This window comes from Hesperophylax consimilis, chromosome 19 (assembly GCF_061612785.1).
Source record: "Hesperophylax consimilis isolate HC1 chromosome 19, BYU_Hcon_1.0, whole genome shotgun sequence".
NCBI classification, from domain to species: Eukaryota; Metazoa; Arthropoda; class Insecta; order Trichoptera; family Limnephilidae; genus Hesperophylax; species Hesperophylax consimilis.
This window is the reverse complement of record NC_142854.1, coordinates 17,359,632-17,382,112: the sequence shown is the minus strand read 5'-3', so window position 1 is coordinate 17,382,112 and position 22,481 is coordinate 17,359,632. Positions and strand designations below refer to the sequence as shown.

At 34.0% G+C, this 22,481-nt stretch overlaps 1 protein-coding gene across 1 annotated transcript; it reads right to left on the bottom strand.

Annotated features, from left to right (window-relative positions):
* Window positions 1-285: 285 nt before the first annotated feature.
* Window positions 286-21,988, bottom strand: trc (Serine/threonine-protein kinase tricornered). The gene is made up of 2 exons (XM_089643558.1): window positions 21,605-21,988; window positions 286-6,764 (listed from the first exon to the last, which is right to left on the bottom strand). Exon 2 carries the CDS (start codon window positions 6,695-6,697, stop codon window positions 5,318-5,320), a length of 1,380 nt encoding a protein of 459 aa, XP_089499684.1. The 5' UTR covers window positions 6,698-6,764; window positions 21,605-21,988; the 3' UTR covers window positions 286-5,317.
* Between the last annotated feature and the right edge of the window lie 493 nt (window positions 21,989-22,481).

Sequence of the window (22,481 nt, the reverse complement as noted above, 5' to 3'; positions counted from 1 at the left end):
TTTTTTGACATTTGACAAGAAGAAACTACGCCATTAATAAAAATGGAACGATACACGCTTCAACAACACATTGAAATTATTAAAATTCACTTGAGTGAATCAAATGCAAATCATCTTGAGTGATGAGGCCCATTTCCACCTCGGTGGCTTCATCAACAAGCAAAATTGTAGCATCTGGGGCTCGGAAAACCCAAGAGTTATTGTTGAAAAGCCTCTCTATCCTCAACGTGTGACTGTTTGGTGCGGTTTATGGTCCGGCGGAGCCATTCGACCTTACTTTTTTGAAAATGAGGCTGGAGCAACAGTTACGGTGAATGGATTGCGCTATCGAGAGATGATTAATGATTTTTTATGGCCGGAATTGGATGGTATTGATCTGGACAACGTTTACTTTCAACAAGACGGCGCTACGTGCCACACAAGCAACGAAACCATTAAAATAAATTCTTCAGTGGATTTGAATATAAAGCTTGGTGTTTTCTCTTTCTAACATCGCTAATTCATATATCTCACATTGACAGTAAGGGAGATACAAAAATTTATATGTAATAGCTGCTTGTTCGAAAATCAAACAAATTAGCCTGGGGAGTTAGTGACTGTACAAAGTTATTTGAAAATTCAACTTTCAGAATGACGTTATTATCTTTGCACAAAATGCTTTATTCATTTCGGGGTTCACATTTTGATAATATGTATTTAAGTAAGATGCAATACACAAGTGAATACATTATACACGACTAAAGTGGATGGATTGAGAAAATAAGAATTGGGTGTCAATTTGATTGAATTTCTATTAAACCGGGTGTGATAAATATCTGCCTAATAACTTAACTCTGATAAAACTTCTAAGTACCTCTTGCGGCAGATGCATACTGTTCAAATACATTATTTTTTGTAACAACATGCAAACGCCGTCTAAGTATGAAAGACGGCATGAATAAAGGACTATAATGCTACGACTACGTGTACATCCGCGAGCCAAACCGCCGAACTGAACCTCAACTTATGGGAAAGAAACGAAGCAACCACAAATGGCGCGAAACGCCGCTTGCACTTACTTCTTTCCTTTCCCGTAATTCGTGGTACGGTTCGCAAATGTATACGTACCCTAAAAGAGTGAAAACGGCTGTCCAATGTCTCTTCATCACCTGTTGGTTGTGTTGATTCTATAGACTATTATTCAGTCATCCCTTGGCTGTCGATGCTTAGAATTTTATATGGGAAATATTTTGTTGAGACTCAATTTAAGTTTTACTTGGTAGTTTTGCATAAAGACTGATTGAAACTATTTTGTTATAAAAAGATACGAAAGCTGGATTTAACGTGAGACATCAAAGAATGTGAAAAAAATTAATTTTACACTAGGATATAAGATAAAACTTTTTTTATCATTCGTAAATACTATGGGTGATAAAACACGTCGGAATAAAAAAACTTTCTAAACTTTTCTGTGGTAAATACAAAGCTCCGAACATATAAAAAGTACAACTTGGATTTACATTACAGAAACAAATTATTTTAATAAATAAGTTACAGCCAAAAACTTTACACGTCTATCGAGTAGGTTTGTCTACGGTGGAAGATCTAGAGCTAGACACGGTTAACTTTGGAGTCAGTGGTGTCGCTATGGCTAGAACGCAAACAAAAGAAGATGCGCACGTCTCTCGTCACGAGCAGAAAGAACGAGATTTATTGGTAGTTCACAAGCGCAGGTGGCTGAACTTTCTACATAATTACAGATCGACAAACTTATACAGTAAAGAACGTCGCCAATGTAGATATTTTGTTTGAAGTCGGTTTTAAAAACAATTTATGGAACTTTCTCTAACAAGCCATTAATACTGAACATTTTTTTATATGCTCTCCTCTAAACTGATTGTATTTTGAGCAAACATTTAATTGCTCACGAGCTTCGCTCCATCTTTTTTAAATTCAAAGATGTAATTTTAAAAAATATATACAATAACAAAATATTTTGAAACATACTCAAAAATTGAGCGACGGGGAAGACAGCAGAAGTATGTTATTAGCCTTTACAATGTAATCTATCCCAAACTTCGTGTATCACATAGGCAACAGATAGAGATGGTTGATATTGTATAGAGATTCCAGTTACCTGCGACCGATGTGGAACCGGTTCTTTATCCAGTGATTTTTGGAACCGGTTCCTCAAAAAGAAAAAAAAAACCATCGGCAAAAAAAAGTAACAATTTTTCATTTCCTCAAAAAAATATTATCTGCTGTTACGTGATATCAAAGGAACCGATTCCTTGTAACCGGGACAGGAATATCGAGCATCTCTATCTACAGCTGCGCAAAAAGATTAATAAAACAAAATATGTGATAAAATAAAATTTGTTGCCAAAACTATTAATAAAAACACATAATTCCAATAATTGTCATTTAATACCTGATTTAAATAATAATAACCATTGGAATCATGCATTTCTGTAATTTTATATTATTTAAATTAGAGTTGATTTCATCTCAGTTCATTTTAGCATTTCAACAGCAAGCCCCCAGTTAACTCTATAGACATAGGTTGTATTAAGACTATATAGTTTATGTTTAAAATATTGCCCGGGTTTTTTACATAAATCATAGCAGTACATACAACATGCACTTATTTATTGATCTTGGTCTCCGTAAAACAGTTAATACACCAATCAATACATTGCAAAGATGTACATACACGGCCCAAAAAATGATGGTTTCCTATGCATTAGCCTACAGCCCTCGTTATCGAGCCTCGAAAGGCCTCAGATCAAATTATTACATCCTCGTACAAAAATATAACACTTCCTCGTTACAACAATGTTACAAACACAAAAAGAATATGTCATCGAAGCGAATCCGTCCAATAGTTAAGTCATTCAATTCAAAAGTAGCAATATGTTTGCAGATATAAAATTGGTACCGACTCTTCTCGGCAGTTCATAAAAGTTGCCTAGATAAAAATAAACTTTTTTCTTGTGTTATTTTCTGATTCACAGAACTCTCTCAGTAATCCCAATTTCGCATTAGAACTATGTTTGAATTACTGTATTTTCCCATTTTCCTGTCCTGCGCGGTCGAGGCAATTCACGGAGCAGGGACATGACTATATTGTCCTCTGTATTGTCCTCGTGTGAACTCGGCATTACGTGAGAAATAGTCGATGGTCTTTCACTTATCGCAGAAACTAAATATGACTTTTGCCGAGACGGATTAGCTTAGACGACATATTGTACGCTAAATTGTCAAAGTTAATACAGCCCTCCTATTTTTTAGTGAGATTGATAAAAAATTAATTAAAAGTTATCACATATTGCCGAAGATTCGCTAAGCAAAGAGTTAGAAAATATATCATTATCATAGAGCATCATTCTTCCACACTATGGCAAACACAAAACAAGCAAGTACTTTATAAAATGTGAGCAGATTATCGTTATGTGTTTCTTGTGATTTGTGCTCTTGCGTACAGACAGTAGTTATATCATACAACAAAATTATTATTGCTACTAAATCAATGCCCCTCACCACCGCCATCATTATCAATACAGGCTATGTTGTAGAAACTGTTTTCGGACTTCTTGCACTGGGTTTAGCAGATTTTAGTACTAAACCTGATGCAAGAAGTCCGTAAACAGATCGCTTTAACTGTAAGTATAGATTTTAGTACCAAACCCAGTGCTAGAACTATCAGAGCAGTTTCTACAGCATGGCTTGTATTAATAAAGATGGTGGTGGTCTGAAATAAAGCACAATCCGTTTACTTTACAGGAACAAACGCAGAAGTTTTATATTATTCTGAAAAGTTTATATTTCATTATCTTACTGTAAATACCGTGCCACTAACGTCTAGTACAGGAGTTCCCAACCCTGTGCCCGCGGGCGCCATGGTAACGATTTGTATGTGCCTGCCACTATTTGACAGTGAAATAATTTTTTCATAAACATTAATTAAAAATGTGAATTATTTTTATTTATTTGTTAGTTTTAATTTTTTTGAGTGCCTAAGTTTATTAAATACGTTCGTATGTTTGCGATATTGTATGTATGAGTGGTTCCTTTGCTGACAGTACTTGTCGCAACCTGTCTGGCGGCGAGCCAGACTGCACCCTTCACGCTAGCCTGGAACGGAGAGTTCTATTTGCACATCACTCCTTGTACACGCAGAAAACCCAAAGTGAACGAACGAACTAAGCCGATGAACGCCGAAGGCGCCAAAACACATGGCACATGACTCTGCCAGCTCTGTCTGTCAGTGAAAGCAATAAGCATGGCCCCGACAACCAAACCGACAGTAGTCACGTGCTCGTACCGTCCCGATCGGTTCGGCGATCATCCGCTCACTTCGGGTTTTCGGCGTGTACAAGGAGTGATGTGCAAATAGCATTCCCCACCTGGAAACGCGTTGTTGTCATTTTGATTGCGATTGCTGCCCAGAGTTTGTCGATTAAAAATAGGTGGCCATCCTACCGATATTTTAGAATGTGCTCTAGAGTACAAAAAGTTTGGGAACCCCTGGTCTAGTAGGTCAAAGATGGCACAAGAGAGCGAGAAGGACTATAAAAGAGTGTGACCGAGTTAATACAGAGTGCTCATTAGTGCGTTGACTATTATTCTACCACCTCAAAGAACGCTATAAGTCATCACGCCTAGTAACACATTGTCGCTAAAACATTATTTTAGTTAACAATAGAAAAACACTATTTTTCGCCACTACAATTACTTCCTTTGATTTTTTAGATACATATTATGTTGGAAATACATATTAGCACAAATACTCACATATTTGGTCAGATCAGGAACTTAGAGATGAAAATTTAATAATATGTATCTTATATTTAAAAATCTAATGGTTATATTTATATGCATAACCCTCAGTTTCTGTATATGATTATTGTTAAATCGAGGGCTAAACGTCAAAAAACGATATCTAGAAAAAAACATCCAATAATTCGAGAGCTTAAAGTCAAACAAAGTTATCGACCAAAAGACATTCCAATTATTATAATTGGTACATTTTTTATGTGGATAAAGTTGTTTGACTTTAAGCTGTCGAATTCTTTGAATGTTTTTTGTAGATAACGTTGTTTGACATTAAGTCTATATATGAAGAACTACTTATTGAAAATGAAAACTTCAACATTTATTTGTTCCTGCAAAATATAATACGAAAGGTACTTTAAGGGCGCGTAGGTAGTTACTAATCTTGGTTGAGAAAAATAGAAATATGCGGCGCCCTGTGGGCAAACATTCAAACCTTTCATCGGATTACGCCGAGGCAATTTATCACATGTAAATTTTATACAATAAATACTAAATGGTCACATTACTTCTTGGTGGGGGTGCCGCGTTGAGTCAGCCCCTCGAAGCGCTTGAACGTGTAATTGATAAACACCCAGTCTTTGTAGGTCACTTCTTCATCCTGAGGAGTGGGGGCGGCGGGTATCTCTAGCTTCACATCGGGGAAGTCGTCAAAGTTGGACGTGTCGTCGATGGACTTGACCTGGACGGGAATGGCAGCCGGACGTTCCCGGACGTGGCCCCAATCCACGCCGCGGAAGAACGTGGTGGAACGGACCTCGTCTATCCCCCTAGTGGCACCCAGCCTTCGGTCGGGTTCGCAACAGAAGCGAAGGATCGTCTCTTTGGCCTCCTCGGAGATGGGCACCTCGGGGGGGAAGATCAGAGTGTCCCGCCACGACATGACCTTGCGATACGTCTCTTGTGGGTTCTCTGAACAGAACGGCGGGTAACCGATGAGCATTTCGTACATAATCACGCCCAGACTCCACCAGTCTGCTTGCGGACCGTAGCCCGTCTGCAAGAACACCTCGGGGGCAATGTAATCGGGGGTTCCCACAGTGCTGTAGGCTAGAGCTCGTCGGTTTTTCTTCCAAGATTCCGCCCGGCGCTTTGAATCCATGGGGCTGCCGCTGTTCACGATGAAGTCCGAAGGATTGGCTCGGGAGAGATCCCTGTAAAAGTCCGTACGATGGCTTTTCTTCAGTCCCGTACACAGTCCGAAATCGCTGAGTTTAATATGTCCCCGTGCATCCAGCAGCAAGTTGTCGGGCTTGATGTCCCGGTGGATAAAACCGAGCTTGTGGATGCTGTCGATGGCCAGGGCCGTCTCCGCCACGTAGAACTGAGTGCAGTCTTCACTGAGCGTATCTTTCTTCATGAGCAGCGTCATCATGTCCCCACCGGGCAGGAATTCCATGATAAGGTAAAGATTCATCGGATCCTGGAAACTATAATACATCTTAACAACCCATTGATGGTCGGCCTCCACGAGCATGTCTCTCTCAGCACGTACATGAGCCACTTGTTCCTTCTCCAGCATGTCGGCTTTACGCAAGATCTTCATGGCGTAGACATGTCCAGTGTCCTTCTTTTGAACGAGGCGCACCTCTCCAAAAGCGCCTCGTCCGATGACTTTGAGAGGTTCAAAGTCTTCGACGCCTAGACGGGATCTTTTGAGACGTAGAAACTCGGTTTCTTTCTGAGCGTGCTGCTGGAGTTTCTCCTGCTTCTGTGACTCGGTGAGGCCCTCGTCTTTGAGGGACTCTTCGAGCTTGGCCAGGCGCTGCTTCCGCTCCAGGTGCTGGGCGATGAGGTTGCTGTAGTAATTCTCCAGGGTGACCTTGGCTTTGGTTGCCTTGTCCAGCGTGTGGCCGCTGAAGCGGATGGGCGTATCGGTGGCCATGGCCTCCCCCTCCAGTTTGCTGCTTTATTGGCTGGAGGACGATGAGCTCATTGCTACACCCAACTTTCTGGAAACAACAAAAACCAGATCAGATTGAGGGTACAGGGAACAGACTTTCAGAACAGAGATTCTTGTGAACATTAACTCTAAAGGAAGAGGGGAAAAGGAAAGTTGGGAGGCACCTAAATATTCAACCACTCGGGGTGACTTACGGCAGGGGTGTTGGTTGTCCAATAAATGGAACCCGGGGTGGACCACCATTCCAACCCATACCCGCCTCCCAAACTGTAATACATATTGCTCTGTAAGTACTTTCATAGTACTGTTATTATGTGTAATTATTGAACTCCTTTGTACAATATAACTTGTATTGTACCTGCTTACATTGTTTGTACTCAGTTTAAGATGTTATGTACTATACACTTATTATTGTATAAGGAGTGATTAAATAAATAACAATGCTTTAGGTATGATTTGAGATTATCACGGCCAAAAGTATTATAGTGATTTTTGGGGTATTATGCCATGTTGCGCTACCTCCTTCTTTAGCCAACGTTTCATCACCACCAGAAATTTTAAAATTATATGTTAATGTCAGCTCTTAAGAGTTGGAGCTGGCAAAACGGTATCACATCTCCATACATAAGCACATACTTCACCACAACCTTAGATTACACATCTGCCCTGATGATGGACACTACAATGCTGTCCGAAACGTTGGCTAAAGAAGCGTAACACGGCGTAATACCCTAAAAACAAATCACTATAAAACATTGGTTTATATTTCACAATGGTAAGATTATTCATCAGAGATAACAGGAATATGGTAGAGTAATTGGCATGTGCGTAGGTTGTATTTGGGTCAATCCGCACCAAATCATCCAGGCCATGTCACCCACCATCTCAGATTTTGATGAAACTTTAAATTTTTAATCCTTCCATATAGATAAGAAAATATACCAAATTTTACCTTCCTACCTCAACTCGTTTTTTTTTTATGGGCAGTTGAAGTTTGGGCAAAATAAGCGTTTTTACATAATCCGAGCACTCCGGAAGAGCTTGTACCTTCAATGAAAAAAAATTGTATCTTTGTCATTTATAGTGCAAATGCAATGAAAATTTTCAATATTATCAAGAAAACTATGCTGATTGCAGAAAAAAATAAATAAACCCTTTACATTTATCTACTTGACTTTAAAAAATTACCAAAAGTAATTTTTTAAGTAATTTTTGGGACGGAAAAGGTACTTTACAAAAAAGCAATATCTCGGGAAGGTACAGTGTTAATGAAGTAATTTTTTTTTTTATTCATATCTACAAATAGCATAGAATCACATACAAAAATAAAATTCATGGCATTTTACTTGCTTCAATAAATAAAATCCATTTTAAACTTTTTTCAAACTTTTTGTAATTTTTTTTTATTCTTATCTACAATAAACATAGTACAACCTAAAAAAATAAAACTCCTGGTATTTTGTGTGCTTCACAGTGTAGAAACGTTTTTAAAATAAGAAATCTTTATCATACAGAATTGTTCTAGGTTTTTTTAAATCTAGATACAAAAATAAATAAAATCCATTTTAAACTTTTTTCAAACTTTTTGTGATTTTTTTTATATCTATTTGTAGTTTGTAATTGGGCAAGTTATAGTTTAGGTATATAGCTAGTAATATAGGTTGAATGAATGGACTAATATCAAAGAAACAGTCCTAGAGACAAGTCACTACATGGAAATGATGTATCTGCAACAAGAACAAGACAGAACATGAAAATTACTATCTGCCTCATCACTAAGTTTGCAGGATACTACATGCTTTGTTTCCTCTGACATGCTTAGTTCTGAGTCAGCTTCAAAGCAGTGATCATCTATATAAATACAGTAGTTGTTTCATGTTATGGTGTACGTTGTTAAAATGTCTCTAATCGAAACAAGTTTAGTTAAATGTAGTGTGGGACAACATAATGGTACTGAATGTCACAAAAAAAGTTATACTAAGTCAGAGAAATTAACGAGTGTGGATTTGTTAAGTGAATTTGAAAAAAAGCTTATTCAACAAAGAAGTTTTGTATCTACAGACTTGGTTTTCAACATTTGTGAGCACCACAGAATATTTAACTTAAATAAATATGAAACATTTCAAAAAGCTTGTTTTGACCCGTTCCAAAGCCACAAAAGGAAAATTACAAAAACTTTAAGAACAGTGTCCTTGGAATTTTCAGAGAACATTAATACCATTCTAAAAGTAACTAATAAAGCAATCCCTGGACAAAAAATTTGTAATGCATGCAGAGCAAAAATTAGTAAGAGCCAAAACCTTAACAATGAAATTGAAGAGCTTAACACTTTTCAAGAAGACATAAGTGAAGTTGAAAATGTTTTAAACAAAGAAATTTTTTTACAAGAAATCAACACTTCTTTAACTGACATTGGAGAATCTCCATTTAAACTACATGCAATACCATCCCACAGTAAGTCTAGTTACGCTAAACGGAAGTTAGATTCTGCTTGTTCAACCTTAAAGAAAAAAGTAAGTAAAGTTTTAGAAAAAGAATTTTCCCCAGTAAAATGTGATGCAAAAATACCAAGATGTATTCAAGAAAAAGCTAATGACATGGACAGGCTTGTTGAGTTGGTTAAAAAAAAATTGGAAACACAAGTTACACGCCGTGAGAGAATTCAGCTTCTAACTCTCGCTCCAACTTCGTGGAGTAGAAAAAAGGTTGCTGAAGAATTCAGTGTTGGTGAATACTCAGTTCGTAAAGCACGAGAGCTACTAAATGAAAATGGTATCATTGCTTTACCTGATCCAAAAAAAGGAAAACCATTAGACCAAGGAACAGTTACTTTGGTTAAAAATTTCTACCAAAACGATGAATTTTCTCGTGTTATGCCAGGGAAAAAAGATAAAGTTAGCATAACCAAAAATGTTTATGAACAAAAAAGACTATTGCTTTGTAACCTGAATGAACTTTATGCTACCTTCAAGTTTGAATACCCTGCTTCAAAAATTGGGATTTCGAAATTTTGTTGGTTGCGTCCCAAATGGTGTGTGCCAGTAGGTTCTCCAGGCTCTCATTCTGTCTGCGTTTGTGCAATTCATCAAAATGTAGTGTTGCTTCTTAATGCTTGTGACAGTGAAGAAACGTACAATGATTTAATGGACTACTTAGTGTGCTCAAAGAACAATAGAGACTGTATGCTTCGACATTGCGATAAGTGTTCAACATCTAGTGAAAATCTTAAGAAACATTTGTTAGAAAAATTTGAAGAATGGGACCAAGAAGATGAAATTACATACAGTGCATGGGTAACTACTGATAGAACACAGCAGGTTTCAGTTACAGTTCCCTTTCATGAATATGTAGAACATCTTGTGAAGAGTCTTGTAAAACTTCTTCCTCATTCTTTTATAACAAAGTCTCAATCAAAATATCTCAAAGAGTCCCTAAAAGCACAGCTTCAGATAAATGAAGCTGTTGTGTTATTAGACTTCAGTGAAAACTTCTCCTATGTTATCCAGAATGAAGTCCAGGGTTACCACTGGACGCAAGACAGTTGTTCACTCCACCCAGTGGTAATTTACACTTGTGAAGAGCCTGGCAAAGGTCTCACAGTGTCAAGCTTGTGTGTAATTTCAGATGACTTGGAACATGATGTAAGTTTCGTTTACGAAACTCAAAAAATTGTTGCTCAATTTTTAAATCAAAAATTTCCCCAAATTCAAAGTGTTCATTATTTTACTGATGGTTGCGCAGCGCAATATAAAAACTGCAAAAACTTTTTAAATCTGTGTCACCATCAAAAAGACTTCAACTTGAAAGCATGTTGGTCGTTTTTTGCTACGAGTCATGGGAAATCTCCCTGTGATGGAATAGGTGGAACAGTAAAACGTCTTCTAACTAGAGAAAATTTGCAACTTGGCCCTGGCAACACTATCACAACTGTAGACAAAACTTTTAAGTTTTGTCAGTCGAGAGTAGAAAATATATATTTTTACTTGCTGAGAAAAGAAAGCTTATTCACTTGCAGGCAACAATTACAGCAGCGTTTTTCACAAGCTAAAACAATACCAGGCACTCGAGGTTTCCACTGCTTTGTTCCTCTGTCTGAAAATGAAGTTGGCACAAAAAGGATAAGTTCAGATTCAGATTATGCTTTGATTTTTAACTTCAGTGGGGAACGAAATCGCTCTGAGCAACTAAGTATGGTACAAATTTGTACAAACTCTTATGTAGCTTGCGTATATGACAACCATTGGTTTTTTGGACTTGTGGTTTCCAAAGATGAAGACGAGTGTGATGTATCAATCAAGTTTATGCATCCTTTTGGCCCAGCTCCATCCTTTTACTGGCCACATCAAAAAGAAGATATTTGTTTTGTTCCACTACAAAATATTTTTAATATCGTTGACCCTCCCACAACAAAAGGTTCAGGAAGAGCTTACTACTTTCTTGAAAAAGACGTTCATCATGCTGATCAAAAGTTCAACCATCTTATGGGTCAGATCAAGAATAAAAGTAAAAAATGAACTTGAACATTTATTTGTAAACAATATTATTGTAATGTACTTTCATTTAACCTAATCCTACATTGCCTGTTTTATTTTTATTGTATTTGTTTTTTAAAGAGTTAACTTTGTATTGAAAAGAGTTAAAAAGTTGATCTTGTTATAAAATATTGCTATGGTGTATGCATTCAGGGTAAGGAACAAGGTACATTATTTTGTTGGTGCCTTAAGCTTACATTGCAAGCTTACCAGCATGTTGTAAAGGACCGAATAAGTTTGACTTTTTTTATTTGCAAATACAGTATCTAGATTTTTAAAAACTTGGAACAATTCTGTATGATTAAGATTTCTCATTTTAAAAACGTTTCTACACTGTGAAGCACACAAAATACCAGGAGTTTTATTTTTTTAGGTTGTACTATGTTTATTGTAGATAAGAATAAAAAAAAAAATACAAAAAGTTTGAAAAAAGTTTAAAATGGATTTTATTTATTGAAGCAAGTAAAATGCCATGAATTTTATTTTTGTATGTGATTCTATGCTATTTGTAGATATGAATAAAAAAAAAAATTACTTCATTAACACTGTACCTTCCCGAGATATTGCTTTTTTGTAAAGTACCTTTTCCGTCCCAAAAATTACTTAAAAAATTACTTTTGGTAATTTTTTAAAGTCAAGTAGATAAATGTAAAGGGTTTATTTATTTTTTTCTGCAATCAGCATAGTTTTCTTGATAATATTGAAAATTTTCATTGCATTTGCACTATAAATGACAAAGATACAATTTTTTTTCATTGAAGGTACAAGCTCTTCCGGAGTGCTCGGAATATGTAAAAACGCTTATTTTGCCCAAACTTCAACTGCCCATAAAAAAAAACGAGTTGAGGTAGGAAGGTAAAATTTGGTATATTTTCTTATCTATATGGAAGGATTAAAAATTTAAAGTTTCATCAAAATCTGAGATGGTGGGTGACAAATCCAAAATTTTCTGGATGATTTGGTGCGGATTGACCCATTTGTCATAGATTTATCACCAACAAATTGACAGTATTTTCCTGCATGAAAATAATATTAATGTCATTAAATTTGTGATTTTCAAAAAAATAATTTTTAGTTAAATATAATAGGGAATTGCATTCGGCAAAGATTCCGTAAAATTTTCATTATTTTGGTTTATTTAGGAAACATACATTATCCGGGCGAATTAATTTTACATTAATTATTATTATTTAAGTTAAGGGAAACGGTTGCACGGCCTTTATATATATGTGCTACTTTATTAAGCAAAGGTTGTAGCAAATATCTAGTAGGGATATGTGCTACTTTATTAAGCAAAGGTTGTAGCAAATATCTAGTAGGGATATGTGCTACTTTATTAAGCAAAGGTTGTAGCAAATATCTAGTAGGGATATGTGCTACTTTATTAAGCAAAGGTTGTAGCAAATATCTAGTAGGGATATGTGCTACTTTATTAAGCAAAGGTTGTAGCAAATATCTAGTAGGGATATGTGCTACTTTATTAAGCAAAGGTTGTAGCAAATATCTAGTAGGGATATGTGCTACTTTATTAAGCAAAGGTTGTAGCAAATATCTAGTAGGGATATGTGCTACTTTATTAAGCAAAGGTTGTAGCAAATATCTAGTAGGGATATGTGCTACTTTATTAATAAAAGGTTGTAGCAAATATCTAGAATGGATATTTGCTACTTTACTAATCAAAGGTTGAAGCAAATATCTAGTATGGATATGTGCTACTTTATTAATCAAAGGTTGTAGCAAATATCTAGTACGGATATGTGCTACTTTATTAATCAAAGGTTGTAGCAAATATCTAGTATGGATATGTGCTACTTTATTAATCAAAGGTTGTAGCAAATATCTAGTATGGATATGTGCTACTTTATTAATCAAAGGTTGTAGCAAATATCTAGTAGGGATATGTGCTACTTTATTAATCAAAGGTTGTAGCAAATATCTAGTATGGATATGTGCTACTTTATTAATCAAAGGTTGTAGCAAATATCTAGTACGGATATGTGCTACTTTATTAATCAAAGGTTGTAGCAAATATCTAGTACGGATATGTGCTACTTTATTAATCAAAGGTTGTAGCAAATATCTAGTATGGATATGTGCTACTTTATTAATCAAAGGTTGTAGCAAATATCTAGTACGGATATGTGCTACTTTATTAATCAAAGGTTGTAGCAAATATCTAGTATGGATATGTGCTACTTTATTAATCAAAGGTTGTAGCAAATATCTAGTATGGATATGTGCTACTTTATTAATCAAAGGTTGTAGCAAATATCTAGTAGGGATATGTGCTACTTTATTAAGCAAAGGTTGTAGCAAATATCTAGTAGGGATATGTGCTACTTTATTAATAAAAGGTTGTAGCAAATATCTAGAATGGATATTTGCTACTTTACTAATCAAAGGTTGAAGCAAATATCTAGTATGGATATGTGCTACTTTATTAATCAAAGGTTGTAGCAAATATCTAGTACGGATATGTGCTACTTTATTAATCAAAGGTTGTAGCAAATATCTAGTATGGATATGTGCTACTTTATTAATCAAAGGTTGTAGCAAATATCTAGTACGGATATGTGCTACTTTATTAATCAAAGGTTGTAGCAAATATCTAGTACGGATATGTGCTACTTTATTAATCAAAGGTTTTAGCAAATATCTAGTATGGATATGTGCTACTTTATTAATCAAAGGTTGTAGCAAATATCTAGTATGGATATGTGCTACTTTATTAATCAAAGGTTGTAGCAAATATATAGTATGGATATGTGCTACTTTATTAATCAAAGGTTGTAGCAAATATCTATTAAGGATTTCGTACAAGTCATCTGGAGTTTGCATCAGTTGTTTGGTCTCCATTTTACAAAATCGAAGCAATTCAAAACAAATTCCTAAAATATCTTTGTTACAAGTCATTTGTAAGATTTAATAATTATGCAGAGGCAGCTTTATACTTTAAAATTGATTCACTGAGTGTACGGAGGCATCATAAGGATGCTCTATTCCTGTATAAAGTAGTTAACCATAATATTCAATGCCCAGAGTTGCTAAACAAGATTCCATTCAATGTACCCGCGCGTTCAACACGCTCTTGTGTCCTGTTCAGGGTGGATCTATGCAAAACGAACTCTAAGCAGAATTCTTGCCTGAACAGACTATGCAATAATTACGATAGCGTATTATCCAAGGTAGATATTTTCAGTTGCGAATTTACCAAATACAAGAGGTCCATAAAAGAATATATCTCTGATGGTTTGTGAATAATGTTATGTCTCTATTGTTTATATTGTTTATTATGATTTGATTTATATCTACAACATCTATCCATGGCTATAAATGTATTGATTAATATTTTGTTTTGTAATTTTACGTTTTATATAATCTTTTGTTTTGTATAAATTTTTGAATTCATATTCCTTTCTTACAAATTTAATTTACTTATTCCTTATTATGCTGTCTCAGTAGGGGTAAAGTCATAAGGAGGAAATCCATAATTGGTTTTATTTTGGCTATATAATACGTATGTACAAACTGAAATAAAGGTAAACTATTGATTTCCATCGATTGAAATTTTCAATAGTTTTGATGTTCCAAATGCACAACAAATATATTCTAAAAATATACTATTGAAACTATTCAAAAATACTGAATCCTCTACAATACCGCGTAATCATCAAACAACGTCAAATCACAATGACAAAAAACATATTCCAGGTCATAAAACCACATTCAGACAAATAAATTACATTTATTTTGTGACAAAACTCCACAGCATCCTTCCCCCTGATATAAATCGAATAGAAAATTTGAATGATTACAAATCAAGAATAAAAATATGGCTGAATTAATGAGAAAACATTTAAAACAACATAGAAAATAAATTAAACAGAAATGAATAACTTTAGTCCGTCTCAGCACAGGTCACCCCAGTGAGGAGGACTAAGAAATACAATTTAATTTCATATTTTGTATGTACAATGTTTAAATAGTCGCTATTTAATTATATTCTTTAAATTTAATTTTTAAATGACAGATTTATGTAGACACATAAATTTTTTGTATTTAAACTTTTAATTCCGACACAAAATCTTCTCTTTTTTAAGATGTTTTATTTTTTTATATATTTATTTCACTGTATTTACATAGTAAGTTGGATAGATAATTTTTTTAATAATTATCATGAACTTGCAAAAAATTGACAAAAGTTCCCTCGTGATTCTGGCCTATATTTTATAATTTAAAGCAGAAATAAATAAAGCAGCACATATCCATACTAGATATTTGCTATACCGTTTGATTAAAAAAATAATTATACAGTTTGGTCAATTATTTTGTCCTCAAATCCAAATTTAAGTTTTGTATGAAGAAGGCGGTGCAGTCGTTCCTCTTAAGTTCAATTTAAAATCTTTTTTGTATGGTTACAAATTACGAAGCTAGTGGATATTAAAAGTTATCAGTAAAAAAATAATGAAAAGAATAGACAAACAATAAACAATTAATTTTTAAATTAAGTACATTGTGAAGGATAATTTGATTTTGAACATTTTAAGGGTATACTTAGGACGGGTTGTTTCGGAGTATTTGAACAATTCATCAAATTTCAAATTTCATTTCTGGGATCTGTGAAAGTCCAATTCAAGTTCTGTTATTATATCATTATAGGCTAGTTGCTTGACAAAACTGAAATAAAAACAGAACTTGAAAAAATCTTTCACAGAACTTGAAAATGAACGTTGAAATTTGATGAATTGTTCAAATACTCCGAAACAACCCGTCCTTAAAAATACCAATATGTCTTAGGGTATTGTAAAATTTGCCGATTTGTTCCTAGAAAAACGTCTTGTGCGTATTTTGATTTAAAATGTTGTATTTAATCTGGTATTGCGTTCAGGGCAATGAAATGCAATCCTTTCTCATGGAGCTGGTAAGTCAATAATCACCATATTGCTTTCAATGTTAGAACATGTCATAATAAGGAAGTTGAGTCCATTTTTTTTAATTTTTTTTTATCAATGTTCGCATTCAAACTTAAATACTGGTATTTTTTTTTTTTTTTTTAAAGATTTTTTTCATAATTAAATTAATTCTCAAAGTTTAAATTTTATTAAGCCGCCAAAACAAGCGGAATCCGAGCGGTAAGTGGCGGGGTGTGGGTGTGACGTCATTCGAACTGTGAAAACCACGTCGCTTAAGCATTTTGTATGGAATAAATTTTAATTCTTCAACAAGGAATTCCAGTAATTTTTTTACCAATGTTAACCGTCTATTAGAATTGATGTTATTAAAAAAAAAAAGAAAATTGATTAAGATTTCATAGTTAAATTAATATTTTAAGTTAGAATATTTGCTTTTCCCGCCCGGTACGGTATTTGTTGACGTGCCCCGCGCGAATTCAGGACCACCGCGCAGAAAAGTAAAGACCAAAAGTAAAATAACGGTTTACAGCCCAGTTCACTGTGAGACTTTTCTGGGCGGCCGGCGGCCTGAAGTGTATCACATGTTATGTGACATGTATAATAATAAAAACTTCTAAGTTATGCAATAAACAACATATTATTATAAAGCACTATACGAATATGTATCTTTAGAAATCCATTTCATATAATAATAACAACAAATACGTTCATATATTTGACAAACCCAAATAAACGTTTGGCCTATACACCTCTCTCATCTAAACCGACCATCTCTCATGTAATAGAAAGAGATGCACCATAGGTGATCCGTTGTACGTACAAGTCACGACACATGTGACGTCAGAATTCTTTCGACCAATCGTGGAGCGTATACAGTCTATTGCTATTGAATGCTTTTTCAAGAACGTTTAACTAATTCTAAGAATAATGATATAGAAATATATTTATATATTTAGAATCGATATTTCTTGATCTACATGAACATATTTTTTATAAGTCAAAATATTTTTCACTCAACTCCTTATTGGAGCCCAATATTCCTTCAAGATTTTGATTGACTTGTGCATATTATTCAATGTTAGAACATGTCATAATTGGAGCCTAATATTCCTTCAAGATTTTGATTGACTTGTGCATATTATTCAATGTTAGAACATGTCATAATTGGAGCCTAATATTCCTTCAAGATTTTGATTGACTTGTGCATATTATTCATTGTTAGAACATGTCATAATTGGAGCCTAATATTCCTTCAAGGTTTTGATTGACTTGTGCATATTATTCAATGTTAGAACATGTCATAATTGGAACCTAATATTCCTTCAAGATTTTGATTGACTTGTGCATATTATTCAATGTTAGAACATGTCATAATTGGAGCCTAATATTCCTTCAAGATTTTGATTGACTTGTGCATATTATTCAATGTTAGAACATGTCATAATTGGAGCCTAATATTCCTTCAATATTTTGATTGACTTGTACATATTATTCAATGTTAGAACATGTCATAATTGGAGCCTAATATTCCTTCAAGATTTTGATTGACTTGTGCATATTATTCATTGTTAGAACATGTCATAATTGGAGCCTAATATTCCTTCAAGGTTTTGATTGACTTGTGCATATTATTCAATGTTAGAACATGTCATAATTGGAACCTAATATTCCTTCAAGATTTTGATTGACTTGTGCATATTATTCAATGTTAGAACATGTCATAATTGGAGCCTAATATTCCTTCAAGATTTTGATTGACTTGTGCATATTATTCATTGTTAGAACATGTCATAATTGGAGCCTAATATTCCTTCAAGGTTTTGATTGACTTGTGCATATTATTCAATGTTAGAACATGTCATAATTGGAACCTAATATTCCTTCAAGATTTTGATTGACTTGTGCATATTATTCAATGTTAGAACATGTCATAATTGGAGCCTAATATTCCTTCAAGATTTTGATTGACTTGTGCATATTATTCAATGTTAGAACATGTCATAATTGGAGCCTAATATTCCTTCAATATTTTGATTGACTTGTACATATTATTATCCTGGGCCATTTCGATTCTCAAATCATTTTCGATGTGAAAGTGAAGATATTATATCTACTTTCTTACTATAACTAATAACACTAATCTTAGCAACTTCTAATCCAGTTTAATTATAAATCATTTTAAAAGTGTATTTTCTCAACTCCGTTAATCTTAACCCTGTTAACAATAATTTACAACCCTATTCCCATCTCTCGTGAGATAGCCCATCTCTGATATTTTATAGATAAGTTACATTATGACAATTAATGTTAAAAGGACATTGTCGCACGAGAATGAGTTGCTTTTACGACTCAGCCTGCCGTTCCACGGGTCGGTAAGCAATCGACATAAACCAAATGCTGTAAAACCCTGCGCAGAAAAAATCCAAACTGAACTGCAGACTGTTGCCTTATTATAGGAAACTTAATTTTCTATGCAGGGTCTTGCCGCATTCGGTGTATGTCGATTGCTTACCGACCTGTGGGACGATGGGCTAATTCTTGTGTTCAACAACTCAACTGCATGATTTGCCAGCTCCTGTGTTACCTCCCTCCTACAATTCCTCCACGATCTACGTACTCCCTTCCTTCCTTCAAAAATACTCTCCAATCGGCATCCCGTAAGATGACTCCTGTGTGATTTTAATATATACATCTCTAAATAGTGTGAAATATATAAGTCGCTATCCACGTCCGTCTCCTTGTGCGCTAAACTACACAACAGATTTTGATAGGGTTTTTCAATATCATTTAGAGAATTTCTCCCGGAAAGTTTATATATATAACACATGCATATTATATTTATAGAAAGTCGAGGAGGGTAAAGTTTTGTAATCAAGTCGTAAAATCAAATATTTTCAGGCTCTTAAATTGTCAACGCTGGCTACACCTTATGAGATACATCAAAATAATGTACTACGGAATTGTACATCTTAAAAAGGCCTTAGATCCTCGAACCATTTATAAGTCTTCTAGAAACGCTGGGTACACATCAGATAATTTTTAAATAAGTTACACTGAAACGAAATATTCCTGAATGATATTATTTATAAAATTTCACAGAAAACAAGTTCCCTGATGTTTCCAAGTTATTAAATCATTCACTTGAAACACAGCAAGTTACGGAGGTTGAAGTTGCTCATTATTACCATAGTATTAATATCACATTAAATATGTTGTATTTACAATTATAGCGGACAATATATCAAATATATAACATATAAACAAAAGTCTTATCTCACTTCCTATGTTTACGAGATACTTGTTTCAAAACGAAACCTCGTTTTTGAGAACTATTAATTTAATACTTATCAGAGTAGATGGAAATTTGCAATGTCGAATTTGCAGTTAAAGATGTAAAAATAAAGTACAGGTTTCAGAAGGTTAAAAGTAAAGCATATTTAACGTCTTATTCGCCAGCATATCCTTAAATATTATTAAAAAATTATTTTTCTGAATATAACTAGCTATTCTGGGAAAACTACTTATGATAGATTATATACTATTATTATAAATTATAATAATTATCTGGTAAAACGGTATAATTTAAAAAACAAGTATATAGAATCATCTGACACACGGTGAAAAAATAACAATTAAATATAATTATATACTATTATTATAAATTATAATAATTATCTGGTAAAACGGTATAATTTAAAAAACAAGTATATAGAATCATCTGACACACGGTGAAAAAATAACAATTGTTATATAATTATATACTATTATTATAAATTATAATAATTATCTGGTAAAACGGTATAATTTAAAAAACAAGTATATAGAATCATCTGACACACGGTGAAAAAATAACAATTAAATATAATTATATACTATTATTATAAATTATAATAATTATCTGGTAAAACGGTATAATTTAAAAAACAAGTATATAGAATCATCTGACACACGGTGAAAAAATAACAATTGTTATATAATTATATACTATTATTATAAATTATAATAATTATCTGGTAAAACGGTATAATTTAAAAAACAAGTATATAGAATCATCTGACACACGGTGAAAAAATAACAATTGTGCATAAATAACAAGCTGACACACGGTGAAAAAATAACAATTGTGCATAAATAACAAGCTGACACACGGTGAAAAAATAACAATTGTGTATAAATAACAATGTTATAGTTTTTATTGATTGAGCTGAATGAGAAAAATAGGTTTATTAGGTACAGTTAAAGAACACAAAATTCTTATGTAGCACTGTAAAACCATGTACAGGGTTTTCCAATAAGAGGTGTTATTTTGAATAGCCCGCTATTTCAGTAGATGTTACTTTTAAAGCTGTCATTTTTTGACATTTGACAAGTAGAAACTACGCCATTAATAAAAATGGAACGATACACGCTTCAACAACGCATTGAAATTATTAAAATTCACTTGAGTGAATCAAATGCAAATCATCTTGAGTGATGAGGCCCATTTCCACCTCGGTGGCTTCGTCAACAAGCAAAATTGTCACATCTGGGGCTCGGAAAACCCAAGAGTTATTGTTGAAAAGCCTCTCTATCCTCAACGTGTGACTGTTTGATGCGGTTTATGGTCCGGCGGAGTCATTGGACCTTACTTTTTCGAAAATGAGGCTGGAGCAAGAGTTACGGTGAATGGATCTCTATCGAGAGATGATTAATAATTTTTTATGGCCAGAATTGGATGGTATTGATCTGGACAACGTTTACTTTCAACAAGACGGCGCTACGTGCCACACAAGCAACGAAACCATTGATCTTTTACGATTGAATATCAAAATAACACCTCTTATTGGAAAACCCTGTATTATACAATTTTGTTGTTGTTCTTATTTTGAGGAAGACAAACATTCCCCGGTTACAAACAATCTGACATTTTTTGAAAAATTCATACTACAATAACTATAAGCCGAAAATGTTTCTTGAATAATGATGGAAGACTTGGCATTTGTCTGCTATTTGAATATAAATAGAAACTGACTGACCAAAATTACTGATAAAAATCTATTGTTCAGAGTCTCCATAGACGTTTTCTATTCCCAAATACAGAAATAGTTATTTATTTCACTATATGCACAAAAATCTATTGTTTCCTCTAATACAAATGGATGACCACTCAAATGGAAGTACCAGAAACTCACACTTATTTACGACAGTACTAAAAATTATTGCAGCTGTAGGATTTATAGTACATTATTTTTCATTGTTATTAATTTATGCAACGTATTTGCTAAAAGTGGACCAGTCAATAAAATGTCAATACCAATCGGCTAATAAATATTACATCACACATCGTTAGTGTTTGCCGAAGATGGTTTCAAATAAATAAAAAAGTAAACCGCTTAAGTTTGACATATTATAATACAATATCGGATAAAACAAAAGATTTAGAAGTACATAGGAATTGATAATACCTTTGTAAATACGATCACTTTGGAGCTTTCGCCTTTTTAATCCTCCTTATAGAGAACCATCTTCCATTGTCCTTCCAGAAAATAACTATAACGTAACACGTTAGATCACGGTATTGTATGTTATTTGTTATAAAAACACGTTATACAGAAAGATAGGTATTGAGTTTTGACAATACAAGTGTCAAAGCTTACTCTATTTATAATTATAATTTTTTGCGGTGTTTACAGATCGCGAATTATAGCAAAGGGTGTTATGTAAAACTGAATTAAAACGATTTTATGGAATATAAATGGATGCGCTGATCTGATAAATGTAAAATGAAGGAAATATAATGAACACTTTGTACGCTAGCAGAAATGCCAGAATACCGTAATATCACGAATCACGACACAAACAGACAAAGTATGAAAGTAATGCGATGTGGCAAGCATACAAAATACATTTTTAAAAAATGTACGGTACGTAAAGCAGGAATTAGGAACTGAAGAAATTCAATGCCATTGGGCCGGTATATCAGTATTTTTCAGTAACGGTATTGCTAGGATTATCTTGCCAGGGCTCTTACCAGAGAGCAACTTGACGGACGTAAACACCTTTTAAAAACAACTGAGCAGGCCACGTATTTACAAAGCCTATACCGATGTAACTGTAACGATGACGACTGAAATAGAGTAGGTTTTGCACAGCAAAAGCTACTCTATTTCAGTTTTGTTTGTTTGTGCAAAATCGCTTACAAATCATATACCTATTCAGTCACAGTGATAACTGTAGAAATAGAGTAGCATTTGCAATCCTAAGTTCGAATCCAAGCCCTGCATTTATGCCCGTAAGAATTATGATTTTTCCACAAATGCCACTTTTCAGAGATTTCTAATT